This window comes from Chiloscyllium punctatum, chromosome 42 (genome assembly GCF_047496795.1).
Source record: "Chiloscyllium punctatum isolate Juve2018m chromosome 42, sChiPun1.3, whole genome shotgun sequence".
Taxonomy (NCBI): Eukaryota; Metazoa; Chordata; class Chondrichthyes; order Orectolobiformes; family Hemiscylliidae; genus Chiloscyllium; species Chiloscyllium punctatum.
This window is the reverse complement of record NC_092780.1, coordinates 17,424,322-17,443,735: the sequence shown is the minus strand read 5'-3', so window position 1 is coordinate 17,443,735 and position 19,414 is coordinate 17,424,322. Positions and strand designations below refer to the sequence as shown.

The 19,414-nt window shown below is 40.1% G+C and overlaps 1 protein-coding gene across 3 annotated transcripts in view; it reads right to left on the bottom strand.

Moving 5' to 3' along the window:
• Positions 1-18,756, bottom strand: part of wnk4a (WNK lysine deficient protein kinase 4a) — a 75,913-nt gene extending 57,157 nt beyond the window's left edge. For 2 of the 3 annotated variants that reach the window (XM_072561530.1, XM_072561531.1), the window contains exon 1: positions 17,728-18,755. In XM_072561530.1, coding sequence (XP_072417631.1) covers positions 17,728-18,336 — 609 coding nt within the window. In that variant the 5' untranslated portion in view covers positions 18,337-18,755. Of the gene's footprint in view, positions 1-17,727 lie in introns of all 3 variants that reach the window. The other variant, XM_072561532.1, reaches the window with a different exon arrangement.
• Positions 18,757-19,414: the final 658 nt, after the last annotated feature.

Below are 19,414 nucleotides of genomic sequence, written 5' to 3'. Positions count from 1 at the left end.
TCTAAAAGGGCATGAGAGAATCAACTAATTATAAAATGATAATCAAAAATGATTGCAATTAGGGTCGCTTTATTAGTTCTGGATTTTACGGAATACAAATTTCAAGGTTGGATTTGAACTAACTCCCCCAAAGCATTAGATAGGGATTCTTGATTATTAACCCAATAGACATTACCAGGTCACGATGTCCCCCCATGACCTCCCCAAGAGCAGAATTAGAGGACAACAGGCATTGCATGGGCTGTGTATCTGAAAGTGATTACAGAGTCAAGGAATCCCAAGGCCATGGAGGGATTTGAAAACAAGGGTGAGAATTTTAAAATCATAGTCTAAGTAGTGCCTCACATCCTGTTGTCCAAAAACCAGAATTGTTTGAAAATTGGACTCTTGTAAAAGGCTCCATTGGCATATTGTGGCTCCTGATACATAATCAGCCAGTGCATATTGACCCATCCAACCAGACTTGGCCCAGACTGACCCAAACAGCTGTCCTGAAATCTGACAGTGCTTTGGTTCAGAGGTGCTCTATCTTGAGTATACATGGCACTTTTGCATACAATCTAATGAGAGCATTCAAATGTGCAAGGACAGTTTTAATTGCATGTCACACATTTTAACACCCTACGTGCAATTTTCCAATGATTTTCAAACCTAGCTCTGACTCAATAACCTGGCTCTCAACCAAACAGCCTTTTGGATATAATTCTTCAATCCCAAAACCACCTCCCCCACCCCAAACATTTTTTATCCACAGATAAAGGTAGCCAACAGTTGCAGCTCCCCTGATCTGTTATAGAATATTTAATGATTTCTGTGAATGTAATACTTTTTTAAATTGATAAGTTTAAAATTTATGGTACTGTGAGTTACATGTGTGATAAGAGACATTACAGAGGTGTAAAGTCACAACAGTATTAAATGGAGTAGATAGGAAAGGTTTCTGGTGACTGAAACCTCAATAACCAGGGGCTATGTTATACCGAAGAGTATGAGAAGACCATGAAGGTTAGACTGGTAGCACAGCAATTATTTAGCTGAAGCGGTGCCCTTTTATAGGCTTACACATGGTTGTGTATGTGACCACTTCCTCAAATAGTGACTCAACTGCCTGCTGACCTTGACGACTTTGATCAGTTTCATCTCTGTTCTTTCAGGCATTAATCAGTAGGCCTTGTTTGTGGAAAAAATGTGCAGGATACAGCAAGCCAACAAGCACGAGGACTAATCTCGTGAACTGTACGGAAACATTCCATAGATTTATGAAGGCATCTGAAGCATGTCTTCAGAATTCCAATGGTCTGTTCTATGGAAATATTGGCAGCACCATGGACCTTACTGTATCCATGCTCCATACAGGTTTGCTGCAGGTTAACTAAGTATTGCAAAAATAACTCATCCATTATATTTCATCTAAAAGTACAATGCACAGGGAAGAGAGACTGGCTGAAGAGATAAAAGGTCTGAAATTTTCTGTGATAAGGAATTATGCAAACATTGTACTGCCAAATAGCAAAGTCACAGCAGCAGCAAAGGTCAGAAAATTATAGCACTTTTTATGACGTGTGGTGACATGCAAATACTTCCAGGTGACTACAAATGGGCAGAATTGTGAAAGTACCGTGAGATGAATATAGTTAGGCTCATTTTTTTTAAACTCTTAAATCAACAGCCATATGACACAATCAGGATGCTGACTTTCTAGTTACCTTTTTGTAGAGAAACAGGAAATAAACTTTACTGAATTATTGCTGATAGCATGAAGTGTGAGGGTTAGTGGGTGGGAAGGTAGAAATCAAGAAAAAGCGAGAGAGACAGACAGACCATGTGTGGTTTGAGGCATGCAGGGGGAAGGAGGCTGATGTGGCTAGAAATTGCATGTGATTGTGTGTGCGTTGGTTGTGGGGAGGGAAATAAAAGAGCATAGTGAAGGGGAGAATGAGAGCACCGTCATTGTGAGGGGGGTGTGGAAGAAGACAGAATGTGACAAGCGGGATGGGAATGACAGCAGAGGTGGAAAGGGAGAGGGAAAGGGAGACAAACAGAGAGGGACAGACTTCTCCTCATTCTCAACAGCTGACAAACTGATAAAGTAATAATCCCTGGAGGATATCCAGTTCAGTCAGACTTATCATCCTGAATGGAGAATGAACTGTTTGCTTTCCACTGCCTTTGTCCCCCAACATTATGCTCGAAACCTAGTTTTTAAGACAGTATTTGTTGGTTCTTCTTTCTCTCCCTTGTATATTATGATAAAGTTGCTGCTTATTTTCCAGCTCTCCTTCCTATAGGTTTGCTGTCCAAGTTGCTCCAGCTCCTTCTGTCACATGATCCCTCTCTCTCTCAGCCTTGGACTTCCTCTCCAATCACAAATGAGTTCTGAACGTAGGTCACTGGACCCAAAACGTTAACTCTGCTTTCTCTCCACTGATGCTGCCTGACCTGCTGAGTTTCCCCAGAGACATCTATTTTTGTTTCGGATATCCAGCACCTGCAGTTCTTTGTTTTTTTTTGACAAATGTTTCCCTGTTTGGGAGAACGGGATGAGAGGATGATTGGACGATTGGATCTCTTTCCTGCGTTGACTGCTCCTTCAATCAGAATTCTATGATTAGATCTCACTCTCAGCAATTACAGAGCTACGATTTCTTTAAACCCCAGTTGAAAGGTCAGAACAAATATTTAAAATGGTGGATTTCTGAAATGGGAAAGTCGAAAATCCGTCTAATGATGGAAATTTCTCATTTCATAATTAGACTAAGGCTTTCTTTATTCATTTAATTTTCACTGTCCATCTCCAATTTCCCTTAGAAGATGGCTTTGTGATTTGCTGAGCTATTTCACATGGTCACCAGTCAGACCCACTGATGTGCATCTGGAGTCATATCCAGGTCAGACCATAAAAGCACTGCAGACTTCCTTTCCTCAAAGACATTAGGGAACCAGTTGGATTTTTACAACAATCTAATAATTGCATGAACACTATTGGCAATATTAGGTCTGGATGCATGAAATCGGTGGCTCCAAAAACCTTTATGGAGATAGGACCTAGAGTTTGATATCTGGTTGTTTTTCTTTGGCTTTCTTTCACTTCTGCTGCTTTTTTTTTTGAGATTCTGGTTTTGTAACCAAGATGGTGCCAGACAATGGCAACTTTGTACACTTTTCATTGTACTGATGTATTCCTATACTTAAGTAAATGTGGCAATAAAATCTAATTTTAAGTTTTGCATGCTTGAAATTTCATGAACGGCCACTTTGTTAATTGAAAAAAAAACTATTAAGCCAGATTTCAGTCTGAGATCTTACCTGCCTAGTAATAATCTCAGCTAGGATCACAATAGCTCCTAGAAATGAACCTGCTCATGGTCGTGTAGATATTGCTGAGAATCCAAGCTACAGGCTAATTGAGCCACAGAGCAGTAAAGTGGGTGAGGGATATGTCTGGTTTACTGCTATGTGCCAATAGGAGGAAAATACACAACTGTGCAATCACCACAAGCAATCACTGATAAACAACCAACAAAAAAGAGTTAACCTATGTAGGTATTAAGTGGGATTTTGAACACAAGTTTAATCATGATGCTCCATTAATACTGTCAACTTTTCAAAAAGAATGAGATAAGTCAGTTTGATTTATTTAAGTAAGCCTATAAGTACTTTTTCACTTTAAATAAGCCTTCAGTTCCATCAATAAATCTGTGGATAATCAGATTGACATAAAATGTGTATAAGAATTTGAACACGATTGCAATTTTATTAAGGAATAAAAGGAATTAAGTTAAGAGATCACAGGATGCTTTTAATATTTATTAATTTCTTGTAATCAATATGTGATAACTTTTACTAAGATGTCAGACATGTAAAATCTTCTCATTCTTTTGTTGTCTGTAATCCTGCAATAGATCCCTACCACATAGGAAGCAGCAATTTGGACAATTCTCTTTGTTTTGGCATCAGTTTCTGGTGTTTCCCTTCAGGTCATGATTTGGAGATGCCAGTATTGAACTGGGATGGACAAAGTTAAAAAAAAATCACAACACCCAGGTTATAATCCAACAGGTTTATTTGGAGGCACTAGCCTTCGTAACGCCGCTGACAACCACCTGATGAAGGAGCAGCATTCCAAAAGCTAGTGCCTCCAAATAAACCTGTTGGACTATAACTTGGTGTTGTGTGATTTTTACCCTGGAGGTCTGTATCTTTGTCAGTTTCACATTCTGATTTACCCTTCTCCTAGAAGATACAATGTTCTGTGCCTCAGCTGTTCCTAGTATAAAGCTCAAACAGCTCTCAAAACTTTTCACCTTCTCTTCCCCATTGAGAATTCTGAATTGGGCACTCTCTTGCCCTTCAACTCTTCAACCAGAGGAAAAAGCCGGTCTACAAAAACCTCTAACAAATTGCTGTTTAGTCTTCCAAATTCTTTATCTCAGTAGTTCCTTATTTCACACACCTGTTCCCAAACTTTGTGGAGGAATGTGAAAGAGGTACAATTTTTCTGATTTATCAATGGTTCCTTGGTAAACTTGGCTTATTAATCTTCACACGACACTGCAGCTAATCTCAGGAGCTCACTGTTGCAAAGTGTGTTGCTGGCATAAATTCACCAAATGCAACACCAACAACTTACTGATGTTACACATATAAAGGACCAGATTTTATTTTGAGAGATAAACCCGGAAGCAGGGCAACGCCAAGCTCAGAACAACAAAATCATCAGAAATAATCATGGGCAAAGTTCCTTATCAATATCCAGGGGAGTTATTAATTACTTGGTCTAATTACGATTATTTTATTGATCATTTGGTCTGGAAATGATTATGTTAATCAAATGATCATTTCATCCAGTTAATGATCCCCAGTTATGTTTTCTGCATTAGAACACACAGCGAGGGACATTAGGAAGAAAGACAGACTTGCATGTATACAGCACATTTCATGGCCTCAAAATACTTGTAAATTGAATTTGAGAATATGTGACATACATTATAAGAAACTTAGAAGCCAATTTGTACATAGAATGCTCCTAGAAACTGCAAGGAGGTAATGGACAAATAAACTTATTCAGTGATATGAAGAGTCAAAATATTGGCCAGGACTCTGAGGGTAACTGCTCTCTTCTGCTGTTCACAATATTGCTATATGGTCTTTTACATCCACTAGAGCAGGTCAGGCAGAGGCCTCGGTTTAATGTCTAATTTGATAGATAAAATCTTCAACAGTGCAAAGCTCCATATTTACTGCACTGCAGCCTAGATTTTTGAATGCAAACACCAGAGTACAATCTAACTCACAAACATTTGATTCAGAGGCAAGGGTCCTACCAACTGAGCTGCAGCTGAAACTTGAAAACTTCAAACGGATATTTTCTATTATTATAATAGAAATGGAATGCTCATTTGAACTACAATAATTGCAGACAGATAATGACTACGCACAGTATTTTTATGTGAAACAGAGTTTGCATTGTTCCAGATGATTTTTGCTGGTGTTTTAAAATTCCAATAACAGGTTAAAGTTAGATATAATGAAGAGGGTCTGGGGTGAGAATAGTTAGGATTCAGTCTTAGTAACCATACTTTTCCCTAACTTGTTGCACAGTAAATTTTAACTGCTCTATTATTTGTGAATAAATCATACAAACACACAAAATTGTCATTAACAGCTAATAGGATTATTTCCCCCAATTCACTTTGTTATCTGCCTGTCCACTCTAATATAGACTCACTTAGCCATAAAGATTTAATCCTGCCAATTGGACAAAAATGTTAATATATCATCCGTTATGTAATTTCTGCAGGAAAAAAAATGGCGACATTTCCAAAGTACTTCACTGGCTGGGAGATGCCTCAAGATGTCCCGAATTTGTTAGACTTGTTTTATATATCATTACTATCTTTTTTTCATTAACTGTTAATATTTCCGGGGCTGAGAAAAGTAAAAAATGAATCATACCTTCTGTCACTGAATAAACTGAATAAACTAAACAGATGCAAGATTTATTTAAAAAGATGTACCCTGCATGAGGGATATCTGCAGACTCCTTCACAGTATGAAGCTCATAAATAACTATCAGGTATCCAACACAGCACTGTGGAGTCAGTAAAACTCAATAGGGGACAACTGTTCTAAGAGAAATGACGAAGGCTTGGCATGAACTAAGTGTGGATTGAATAGAAGTTTTGCTTGGATCTGTTTATGGTTGTGTTGGATCTGCTCCAGGCTGAGATGTGTTCCACTGCTGCAAAACTGTACTTTAGGGCAAAGAAGAGACTCCAGGGTAGCCAATTAATCATTCAAGAACCAAAAGGTTATTGAAGAAGTATCTAATGAACATTTACAGATCTGGCATTTGTAAAGCTTAATGATTTCCTGTCTACAAGGACAGTCTAATGTGCATGGACCAGCAGCTCGAACACAAATCCTCTCATGAAAATAATCTTTTGTTATAAACAGCCTTGGAAATCACCATGGCAAAATCTGTTTTTTTGTAATATCTGAATGCAATTTCAGTGATTAATTAAAATGACAGAATGTAATAAGAGACTCCTGTTTCTTTGTTTAGTTACATTAACATTCACGATGGGACTTAGTTGTTATTTCGAGGTCTGTCCCTCAACAACAATGTCACAATTAACAACTGGTGAAGTCTAATTCAAGAATCCTTTTTAATCTTGGAATAAAATACATTGTTAAGAGATTTTCCATAGCATTTAATAGCAAGTCTGAATCAAGTATTTATTGTTCTTCAAAAATGTTCTTAATTTTCTTATCTGCTAGATTACTCAACTCCCCCAAAGTATACCTTGTATCTAGCCAGGATAATGAAAATAAAGAATCATAGAATCCCTAAGAGTATGGAAGTAGGCCAATCAGCACTCAATCCTCCAATGAGTATCCCACCCAGATCCACCCCCCCCCCCCCCCCCGATCCACCCCCCCCCCCCCCCCCCCCCGATCCACCCCCCCCCCCCCCCCCCCCCCGATCCACCCCCCCCCCCCCCCCCCCCGATCCACCCCCCCCCCCCCCCCCCCCCCGATCCACCCCCCCCCCCCCCCCCGATCCACCCCCCCCCCCCCCCCCCCCCGATCCACCACTCCACCCCCCCCCCCCCCCCCCCCCCCCGATCATGGCCAATCCACCTACTTACACAACTGTGGACTTGGAAGGAAACCGGAGCACCCACAGGAAACCCACACAGAACATGGGGAGAATGTGCAAACTCCACACAGACAGTCACTCAAGGCTGGAAGTGAACCTGGGTTCCTGGTGCTATGAGGCAGCAGTGTTAACCACAGAACCATCGTGCCATCTCCTCAAACTTGTGCAAAAGTTGATCTTTAACCAGTTACCAACAGGCCAAAATTGTTTTTCACCATCATAATGAGCTCCGAACTAATGCATTTCTTAGCAACCTATCTTAGAATACCAATTTGCCTTCAGGGCACAAAATGCCTTTCAATGACTCCCTACTGTTGTCTATCCAGATGCACAATGCACTATTCCATCTGATCTGCATTTTGTAACTTCAAACATTTATTTAAAATGTACACCAGGGCAAATCATGGAATGTTTTGGAGCACAATTCCTCTATGTCTGGAAGTTGTCTGTGAACCTAAACAAATGGTATGGTCGCCACTTCTTTACTATTTGTAGCAAATCTTCACTTTGTTAAAAATTTAACAATAAAAGAACAAACACATACAACTAGATATTAGCAAAATGAAAGATGTTCCTTGGGGTTAGGGCGCATTTTTGGGTCAGAATTCCATAGCAATATCCCAAATCTAATCTGCAGAATACTTAAGTGTTTTTGGCACTGGTATGCGCTGCACAAGGGATTCAGAAAAAAAAACTTACCAGAATGGAAATCCCTCAACTCTAACAAAAGAGAAAAAAAAACACAATGGAGTTATTGTTTAGCCTCAACTCTACCTTTACTTTTCATTTCTATGAATGTCTTACATGGTATTATTTAAAGTATGAATTCTTTACAATATAAACAATTCAAAAATAGCAAACATCAATCAAGAAAAATATCAAATTTTCTAACAGGCAAATGCTAAATTCATAATAGAAATGTCTTTATCTTACTATTAGTATCTTTCCTATGCAGACAGATTTTATAAGTGGTTATAAACATTGTTGTTCTTAGTTAATAACTCAGCAGTCTGACTACTGAGAGGTAGTTGGCCCAGTTTGTGGGATAAACATAAATTTAGTTTAATGTCATTTTGATGGTTTTTTGTTCAACTTAAAATTGCTGGAGATACTCCAAAATGTTACTACATCCAGGAAAGTTACAGAAAAGGAATTGAGAGATGAATTAACTGCTCCTTATGTCCTCACAAGGACCTCAATATACAAAATAAGGATTATGTTGACGGCAAGCTGGATTGTCATCAGGTGTCATTACGGATAGTAAAATCTTTGTTTTAGACTCTCAGAGGATAATCTTAAAGATAACTAACCAGACAGAACCCATGAGATTATGTGAAACATGGGTTTCACTGGAAGCTAAGATCATACAAGGTGCGAAAGGAGCGTTGGAGCTAATTATGTTGAATTTCTGCTTAATTGTTTAATGTTAGAATGACCCCAATGCAATTCATTTCACAGTTTCAATTTTTGATTATCAACTTTACCAGCACTTTCTTATGATTGGAGATGCCAAGTCTGGGAATGAAATTCTTTTCTACCCATGTTTCCATCAAATCCTTGGTTACACACAGCACAATTAGATACAGAGTACTCATGCTGCTCCAGATTGACATTTGATTTCATATGCAAGACATCCTTTTGATATCAAAAATGGAAGTTGCTGGAAAAGCTCAGCAGCACCTGTGAAGAGAAATCAAAGTTAATGTTAAGGGTCCAGTGACCCTTTCTCAGAACCCTTTGGCTCACTGGAGCCAAAACATTAACTTGGATTTCTCCTCACAGATGCTGCCAGACCTGCTGAGCTTTTCCAGCAACTTCTATTTTTGTTCCTGATTTACAGCATCTGCAGTTCTTTCGGTTTTTATCCTTTTGATATTTGCTTTGTAAGGACGCTGCAGCACCCTTGCAATGATGTCATGGAGTTTCTTTCTGCTGAGCATTAATACTACACAGTGTAAATGGAGTTAAGAGAGAAAGAAACAAAGGCGTCGAGAGCTAGCAAGAAGCTGGAGGTCCAGCCAGGCACACATTAGAAACACATGCTGAGAAGCTTGTGGAGTCAAGCAATCATCATCGGGCAGCAGAGTTCACCTATTAGACTTTCAATAATGTAACAGAAAGACTAGAGCCTGGTTGGTCTCTGAATACTGTGCATTGTGCATTTATATATGAAGACAAAATGCCAATGTCATAAAGAAGCCCAAGCCTAAAGATAGTTCTTGACATTGATTGAGCAGAAAGCAGTCTGTTTTGAACCCAATCCCCTGGATTCGTAAAACTGCAGAACAAAAGAATTCGGTTGCAGATTAGTGCCATTAATGACCACTTTCATGTTATGTAATGCCCAGGAGGAGCTGACATTTAATTATAATTGTACAACTGGCAGAGCAAGAAAATTTTTGCCATGCAACCATGGATTATATTCAAAGAGTAGATACACCAATGCAAAGATATTTCACTACTCCATACCAGTTCCATTTCACTGCTGTTTGCATTTATAGAGTCATAGAGATATACAGCATGGAAACAAACCCTTCGGTCCAACCATCCATGCCAACCAGATATCCCAACACAATCTAGTCCCACCTGCCAGCACCCGGCCTATATCACTCCAATTCATATATCCATCCAAAAACCTCTTATGTGTTGCAATTGTACCAGCCTCCACCACATCCTCTGGCAGCTCACTCTGTATACATACCACCCTCTGCGTGAAAAAGTTGCCCCATAGGTCTCTTTTATATCTTTCCCCTCTCACCCTAAACCTATGCCCTCTAGTTCTGGACTCCCTGACCTCAGGGAAAAGACTTTGTCTATTTATCCTATCCATGCCCCTCAATTTTGTAAACCTCTAAGGTCACCCCTCAGCCTCCGACGCTCCAAGGAAAGCAGCCCCAGCCTGTTCAGCCTCTCCATATAGCTCAAATCCTCCAACCCTAGCAACATCCTTGTAAATCTTTTCTGAACCCTTTCAAGTTTCACAATATCTTACTGATAGGAAGGAGACCAGAATTGCACGCAATATTCCAACAGTGGCCTAACCAATGTCCTGTACAGCTGCAACATGACATCCCAACTCCTGTACTCAATACTCTGACCAAAGGAAAGAATACCAAATGCCTTCTTCACTATCCTATCTACCTGCGACTCCACTTTCAAGGATCTATGAACCTGCACTCCAAGGTCTCTTTGTTCAGCAACACTCCCTAGGACCTTACCATTAAGTGTATAAGTCCTGCTCAGATTTGCTTTCCCAAAATACAGCACTTCACATTTATCTGAATTAAACTCCATCTGCCACTTCTCTGCCCATTGGCCCATCTGGTCCAGATCCTGTTGTAATCTGAGATAACCCTCTTCGCTGTCCACTACACCTCCAATTTTGGTGTCATCTGCAAACTTACTAACTGTACCTCTTACATAAATAATTTGGATGCGAGCATAAATGACAAAAAGTAGAGGGCCCAGCACTGATCACAGGCCTCCAGTCTGAAAAACAACCCTCCATCACCACCACTTCTACCTTTGAGCCAGTTCTATATCCAAATGGCTAGTTCTCCCTGTATTCTATGAGATCTAACCTTGCTAATCAGTCTCCCATGGGGGACCTTGTTGAATGCCTTACTGAAGTCCATATAGATCACATCTACTGCTCTGCCCTCATCAATCTACTTTGTTACTTCAATAGCCAATTACCATTTTCATGTAAATCGTGAAATACAGAAGTGATCCTGCATGTATGTAGCACTAAAGTACTTGGTGCTTGCAAAACATGAGAAAGCAGATGTTTCTTCTGGTCAAATTGTGGACATTCAATCCATTTGACCCAGTACTGTGCCTCGTAACCTCTTAAATCACAGCCATTGGAAACATGAACAAATTACTGAGCCATTGTGGAGATCTTTCACAGAAGCAAAAACAAAAAGGAAAATATTGCATTCCGCATCATGTTCTAGAATGAGGCATAGATAGTTTGATCAACATTCCAGAGGATGCACTAGCTTATTGAAATGCTACTGGGAGAATGTCACATACTAATCTTCCTGCATGCCAAGATACGAGAGTGTGAAGACAGATGAAAGGGTACTGATTGAAGAGAGACTGCACTGGGTCTGTTGATAGCTCAGCTAATGTACGTACAATGTCAGAAAGATTCTGGGTTTGAGCTCGCAAATCTTTGTTGAATTACTTGCAGTAAATGTATCTTTACAATTAGGATTCATAGGCATATGTTAAAAAAATCTCTGCTGTTGAATGATACACAAGCAAACCTGCGTAAATGAGCATATGAGAACATCAAGGGAGGATAGTAGTGAGTTTGCTTATGGCGCCCTCAACAAAAATAAAGTGCTGAAAGTCACTGTTGTGGTTATAAATGAACAATGGCTACTTTAGCTTGCTAGTGTAGAGCACTTGGCAATTGTGGAACCATATCCCAGCAAAAGCAACAGTTTTCAGGAGTGGATTCAAGAGACAGATTGATTAGGATTATCTTTAAATAAAGTACAATGCTCCATCTCATAAATGTTCTTTACCTTCTGAAAACAGCCAGTTACCTTTTAACTCTTTGAAATGGTTTCCCTCTTCATTGAGTTGCCACTTTTATTTATCTCTATTGTATTTAGATCTCATAAAACAACTTCAACGCTTCTTTAACCAGCCAGTCCATATGCAAAATGCTTCCCGTTGTTTCTATAACACATGTAAATACTGTCTCCATGCATTATTGAGCAGTGCAGACATGAATGGTTTTCCAATTTTCTGTACCCTGTACTCTCTCAAAACTCCAATATTACTTAAAGTGAGGCATTGTCAAAACTTTATTTTAGCACAGAATGGTGAAGTCAAGGTTAAACACAAATCAACATTGGCTGTGGAGGCTAGATTCTAAAGCCAGTCTTGACTTATGCTCGCACCCAATATCATATCAGCAATGAATCGATCACATCATCCGACAAGACATGGGAAATTAACCAGGGAGAAGAGTTCTTATGTTGTTTTAGCATCCCTCTTGGCAGAGCAAAGAGATATTCATAGGCTCATGTTTCCCACTATCCAACAAAGCAAGTACAAGATTCAAAAAAGGCACTAACTTTCTTTTCTGCTGAATTAAACAAAAACATGGGGAATAAGTGTCAATCTCAACAGCAAGGTCTCAATCAGAATGACCTGCCAAACAAACAAACAAATAAACAATCAGCAGCCTATTTCTGATGCAGTATATGTTGTTATTCTCTTTTAAATTTGCCATTCTTGAGTCCATTCTGATAAGCACATGAAGAAAAGCTTCAACAACGTCTCTTTCCTAAAGAAAAAAAAAGTCTCAAATTTCAATAAGTGATGATTTGGCTACTGTAAAAATATCACCTCCTCATACTTCCATTCTTCAAGTAAAAATTATATTTCAACTCTGGCACTGATATGAAGTGGAACAAACTGATCCTATTCTTGGCAGTATAATAAGGGTACCAAGTCCCAACCTAACACACTACAAATTAAAACCAAGAAATAGTGAACCTCCACCTTCCCACCCTGCTGCAAGGATATCTTCTGACTTTTTTTTTAGTTCATACTAGGAGCAATATAACTCATTCCAGAACAAGACTGTGCCCAGTTGAGATTTCTTACAAGTCTTGAAACTTTGAATAAAATATTAAACATTTGGTGTTAGAAAGAAGTGAGCTCTGCTAATCCATAGAATCTTAAATGCATTGGAGTCAGTTATTACTGGTCAGACTCAGGTAATTGTGTATTTTAGTAAAGGGCTACAAATGGAGGTGGAAAGTACTAGTCTCAGTCTAACACTATTGCAGCCTTAAATTGTTCTTATTTTTCCATCTTTAGTTCTGATCTTAGCATTTATTCACTTGCCAATGTTCATGGAAAATTAAAACTTTGTAGTTAACGTGATTGATATAAATTTGGGCAAGAATCTAAACATTTGGAATTCACTGCAAAAACACAGTTGATGATAGATTATTGTTCAGAAATGAAACCTGAATTTTTCAATTAAGTTACAATACAAGGTCAAAGTTTAAATCACATTTCCATTTAAAACAGTGAATCCTGCGACATCTGCTAGGCATTATATTGGCAGAGTTGTTACACCTTATCAACTGTAGCTTTCAGGGCAGGAGGAGTAAGGAGAGAAGTTGGAGGGAGATGCAAATAATTAAAACTAAAGCAGTAATTTTACTGTTTCCCTGAAATATTTATAATTATTCTCTGCTTTATTGTATACATAGGGTAAGAACACTACTTTTATTGTCTGCATTTTGATCCTTCCCTGTACTTAACAACCTTCACATCATCCATTGCTTTGGATTTTACATCAGCCACTTGTTTCATAGATTTAATAATTATTTATGGGGTGCCAGCATTTACTTTATGTGCATTAGCAAAATGGATACAGAGGTAACACAAGGGTGTTGCAGAATATTGGAGTTGGTACCAAAAGAAAGTCAGGATTCAAGAATAATGGAAAGATGCAATCTCTCTGATTGAGTGCTTGGAAAAGGGCAGGAGAACGTGAACAGATTTTGGGAAAGAATGAGAGCATAGGCAGTGGTGCTGGTTCACACATTTCCCCCATACCACAGCTGTAGATAGGTAAATGCTCCAAAATTGTACTTTCCAAACTTTAGAATGCTTGACTGTGTAGTAACTTTGCACAGAAGGCACTTTTGTAGGTCAGATATACTAAGTGAATTATTTACATGTGATTTCACAACCTAATTAGCTACCACGGTGATTAAGGTTTTACAAGGAGACCTTAGTACTCATGTAGAAATGTACTAAACTCCTTAGAGCTTTGAACCCTGGATTGAAACTTTGTAACATTAAGGTATTTGTTCAGTTTACCTCAATCTGGCAAGAAACCAACACGTTTCAATAGCCAATGGCTTGCTAAATTACATAGATGGAAAAGCATGCGTGAGAGAACAGGAAACATGATGCAGGCTTTGCAAAACAAATCGGGGATATAATCACATCTAAATAATTGATTGTATTACTCCTTCAAATGAGAAATTGCACGACGTTAGGCAAGGACAGTACAAAACAAAACAAAGTTGCATACTTTGTCAATCAGCTGACAAGCTACTTGACTCACAACTTCAGTAACATTAACACTATCATTTGGCCAGTAATGAAAAGGACCACTATTTAATTCAGGCTGATTAGCATATTTAAGGTATAAAATTTAACTTATCTCTTGCAGAAAATAAATAAAAAGATGAACTAACTGAAATGATTTTAGTTAAATAACAGTTGCTTTCAGAAATATAACTCAAATGGTTGAACCTGACTAGCCAACAAAACTTCAACAGTTTTCCAGATATGAGATTCTCTATTCATAGAATATACTGAATGAATGCCTACATTGTATATTATTTTTTATTTCCAAAGTGAGGTTGTTGACATAACAGTGAGTTACGTGCAATGTTTTCACAGGGGAAATAACCCATACAAGATCGCCCAACCAGTAACTTAAAACACGAGATATATGTTTTGCCTTTCAAATAAATGTTTTAATTCACATTGCAAAGCTGTAGTGAACTATCAAGCAGCATTACGTTCTGCTGTATTGAAGTATATAAATATATATTTCCAATTTTACCATGATTAAGACCTGATCAGAGATTTAAAGTGAAATGCCGTTGAACAGTTACATTTTATTGCATTAAGTACAAATCAAGCAAACAAAAAGCCTTTACTTTAGGTCAAATTATTTCTTCAGTGCAGTGAGAAAGAATCTGAACTAATCAGAGGGCATCATGATGGCTTAATGGTTAGCACTGCTGCCTCACAGTGCCAGGGACCTGGGTTCAAATCCACCCTCAGGCAACTGTCTGTGTGGAATTTGTGTATTCTACCCCATGTCTACTTGGGTTTCCTCTGGGTACTCTGGTTTCTTTCCACAGTCCAATGATTTGCAGGTTAGGTGGACTAGCCATTGGAAATGCAGGGTTAGGAGTCTGGAATGGATGCCCTTCAGAGAGTCAGAATGGCTTGCTTCCACAGCATGGAGATTCTATCATCCGAAGATTAAACCTGCTTCACTATTTTCCCAGCCATGGCAGCTCTATCTTTTCAATCTCAATTCCTTGTATGTTTAGGTTCACCATTTAAGTTGAACGAGTGTGCAGAAAACCATATAATTTAACTGAAATCAGCTAAGTTAACTTTGCTTTTTGTCTCTTTTTCAAAATGGAAAGGGACCAGTATCATTTCATTTGGAATAATTTTAAAAATAACCCCAAGACTCTTATTTCCAGAGTTGAATAGCTGTCTTCTTTTTGAACACTTTGACTTTATATTGAAGGTCATTTAGGACAGTGTACTCTACATTCTTGTAACCTTTTGAACTAGCGTGAAAAAAAATAGTGAGCTTGGCTTAACAAATGCATGCAATAAATTGAATATTGCAATGGTTTCTTAGTTTACATGTGGCGTTTTCCACATGTATTAAATGATCTGTTAAAAATAAAACAATAATTAGTTTCATTTGTCTTAATTTAGTATTAATTATGTTTGACCTTGGTTAACAAATTAATTTTCACCTTCAGCCAAACAAAATACACTCCCTAGGAATGAATTTGGTATTAAAATCATTTTACTAACCAATCAAGTTAATTGAAAAACAACATATTGCAAATGTTGGATGTCTGGAGTAAAAACAAAATGCAGGAAATATTCAGCAGGTAGATAATACCTGCAAAGAGAGAAACAAAGTTAATACATGACCCAAAAACTATTACACATTTCTAATTTTTCCAAGTTCAGGAGCAAGGTCAATGACCTGAAACACTATTTCTCTTCGTGTTAATATTGTCTGACTTGTTCAACATATTATAGCTTTTAAGTAGCAAGTGACAAGTCTGAGATAACATAGTTACTTGGCTGTTCTTCTGTGTCTGTGTGAGCTGTTAAATGTGAAGAGTGGAAAACAGCCCTGGAAGAATAATTGAACAGAAGAGGACAGATACAAGCATATCACAAGCAGATCCACACACCACAAGACTAAAAGCTTAGCCCAATAGTGGGATTTTGGCAAGACAGATTTTTCTCCTGTTCACTCTTTCTTAACCAGCAAACCTATGATAACTAACAACTGTATACCCTGATCATCAAGTGTGTAATATTCCAGAATACACAGATATGCTAGCAGACTCACTGTACAATATATATCCCTCCAAATGACAAATAAGTTTAATTTATAATAATTGCAACATGTAAGCCAGTGTAAACCTCAGACTAAGACAATCTTGACTTTACACTCACTGATTCACTCTAAAAGTTACATTTATCATGCATTTTTAGAGATACTGTACAAATTCCCTCGGTTTTACAGGATCGAACTTCAGTGATATAGCAATGTAAGTTTAGAAATGCTGGTGAGAGATGGGGAGGAGATCCCTTGAAAGTCCAAGCACCTTTAAATCCCTTCAGCAGCTAACTTTAGTGTGTTGCATGTGTGAAAATGACTGATGTCTCTAAATAGTGGCAAGTTAAATGCTGAGGAAAGAGCAACATTACAGCAACTAACATCACAGTGTTTTTGACAGAAATTCACCCAGTAATAACTGCATTCCTGATTTCATGTATACTTTTAAAAACTGCTCTAGGAGCAAGACTGCCCTTGGCTGAGATGCCAGAGCAGAACATAAAAATAAACTGCTCCAACCATTCTCAGAGAAAATTAACATTGAGCATCCTCCTGCAAGACAGTTGTTCATGAGGTATTGGCTCTGGATCAGTTGTAGAACATTTCCTTGGAATCAGGTTTGTGGGTTCAAGTCTAATATAATGGGAATTTAGCACAAACTGATTGATGCTCCAGTACAATAAGGAAGGTGTAACATTGAGGGTACAAAAGCAGAAACTGCTGGAAAAGCTCAGCACATCTGGCAGCATCTTTGGAGAGTTAACATTTTAGGTCCAGCGACACTTCTGCAGAACTCCAAGGAAGGGCACTGGACTCAGAATGTTAACTCCGATTTCTCTGCACAGATGCAGCCAGACCTGCTGAGACTTTCCAACAGTTCCAGTTTTGTTTCTGATTTACAGCATCTGCAATTATTTCTGTTTTTAATTCAATACGGAGGGCACTCTGACTGAATGAGGCTAACATTTTGAGTCAGACTCGTTTACTTCAAAACATGGAGCTCCAAGAAAAGTAATGTTGGACTGGAAATGTTAACTCCATTTCTCTCTCCACAGACACCGCCTGCTGAGTCTCTCCAGCACTTTGCTTTTATTTCAGATCTTTTTATCTTTGAATGAGACTCGAAATCTCTCCAGTGAGTAGAAAGATCCCATGAAAACCTGGCCAATATTTATCCTTCAAATCAAATTGATCAAAAGAAAACAATCATTGCTGATCTGGGAGCTTGCTCTGAGCAAATTGGCTGTAGCTTCCTTACATTGTCATGGTGACTATGCTTTTTAAAAGCACTTTAGAAGTTGTGGAAGTTTCTTGAAGCTTTCCTGAGTGACACAGTGTCCCTGGGCATGTGGAGTTAATAGCAGGGGATGGGGATGTGACAGGCCCTGCCTCTTTTTACCTGTAGCTCACACCAGGCGACCTCCACCGTGGTCTCGGTATCCAACCCCTTGTAGACTGTCTTGAAGGAGCCTCTTCCCAACTCGATGTTGAACTTGAGGAACCTGCCGTCGGGAGAGGTGTCCACCGCTTTCATCTCCACCTCGTTCTCCTCCGGTTCCATCTTACTCTCCTCGGGCAGCTCGGAAACCGAGTCCTTGTTGGGAAAGCGAGGGCTGCCATCCTCGGTGTCCGAGCTGTTCGCTGCCGCCGCCTGGGCAGGCGAGGGAGCCCGGCGGGCAGGCGGCGCGCCGGCAGCGGGTCCGCCCGCCGTCAGCGGCCCGTTGTCCGCGGACGGCGGAGTCTCGCTGTCCGGGGCTGGCGCCGGGGCTCGGGGAGGGCGGCGGACCAGGAGACCGTCAGCTCCCAGCTCGATGTCGATGGAGCTTTTCCTCTGGTACCGGCTCGGGAGCCTCCTGCCGTCTCGGGCGGCGACTCTCCGCCGCCGGCTCTGCGCCTTTCCGAGGAGGGAGGAACGGTCCAAATCCAGATCCAGGTCCAAATCCAGAGCCGAGCTGATGAGCCCGAATCCAGCTAGGTCCACCTCCGCCTGAGACATTGTCCTGGACATGGAGCCTTGCTTGAGTCACCTCCAACAAACTTCAGCAACTTGGCCCCAACAGCGAGGGAAAGACTGGTCAACACGCTCCCCAGAAAAATCACAACATTCAACCAGATACATCATTGTGCTGCATATTGTTCCTCAGAAAACAAACTCTCTCCTCACAGGTTCTTATCTTCTTTTCTCTGGCAGTCGCTGACTGACAGCAGAAAATAAACTGGACAGGGAATAACAAGGGCTTTGGGTTGAAAAAAGGCTGCAGTGAAGGTGCTAGAGTCCGCAATAACTCCAGTTGCGCTAACGCCTGATATTGCTCCGTGCGCTAATAACGCCTCCCCTACACCGCCCATTGGCTCAGGGGAGACAGTCCCTGTCGGTAATTTTGGATGGGGGCGTGTTGATACCGGGGGATGGGGTGGAATTATTTGTTTACTTAGTTCCCACATCTCGCGGGGGCCAATGCAAGGTAATTTTTACTTTCTGTCTTTAATCAGCCTTTTAAATTCCTGCTGTTTTTTTTTACACACGTGCTGAAAGATCAGCACACCCCAGTGCTGAGGAAGCGAAAAGCGTCCTTCACCGCTGGGCGTTCTCGGGGAAACATTTTAAAAAAATACAGAAGGAGGCACTCGGCCAAAAAAGAAGCACTATCTGAACAGAGCAGGATGTGAGTGGACGAAGTTCTCCCTTATCGGGCACAACACTCACTCGGCTCCTGTCACGTCCTGCAGCCGGCCATCCCCTCCGTACCTTGAGACGCGGAGCTGCTATCGAGTAGAAGCACACGTCCCCAGAGAGGGAGGGCCGGTCATCTCTCCGTACTCTTTCCCCTCCAAGGGGCGTGTGTGGTTACTGAAGTAAGACCACGGCTGATTATCACTGATACATCCCATGACCGAAATCGTCTTGAGGTCAGCTCCATTGAGTAGCCTTTGATATTTCAATCAAGCTGTCACGACACACCCTCTGGTGCAGTTGGGAACTCGAACCTGTGGCCCCTGACTCAGATACACAGACACCCACCACTGGTGACATTAACTGAATGTGGTAGTGGATCTCAACAAACACTCCTTTCCAGTCTTAGTAG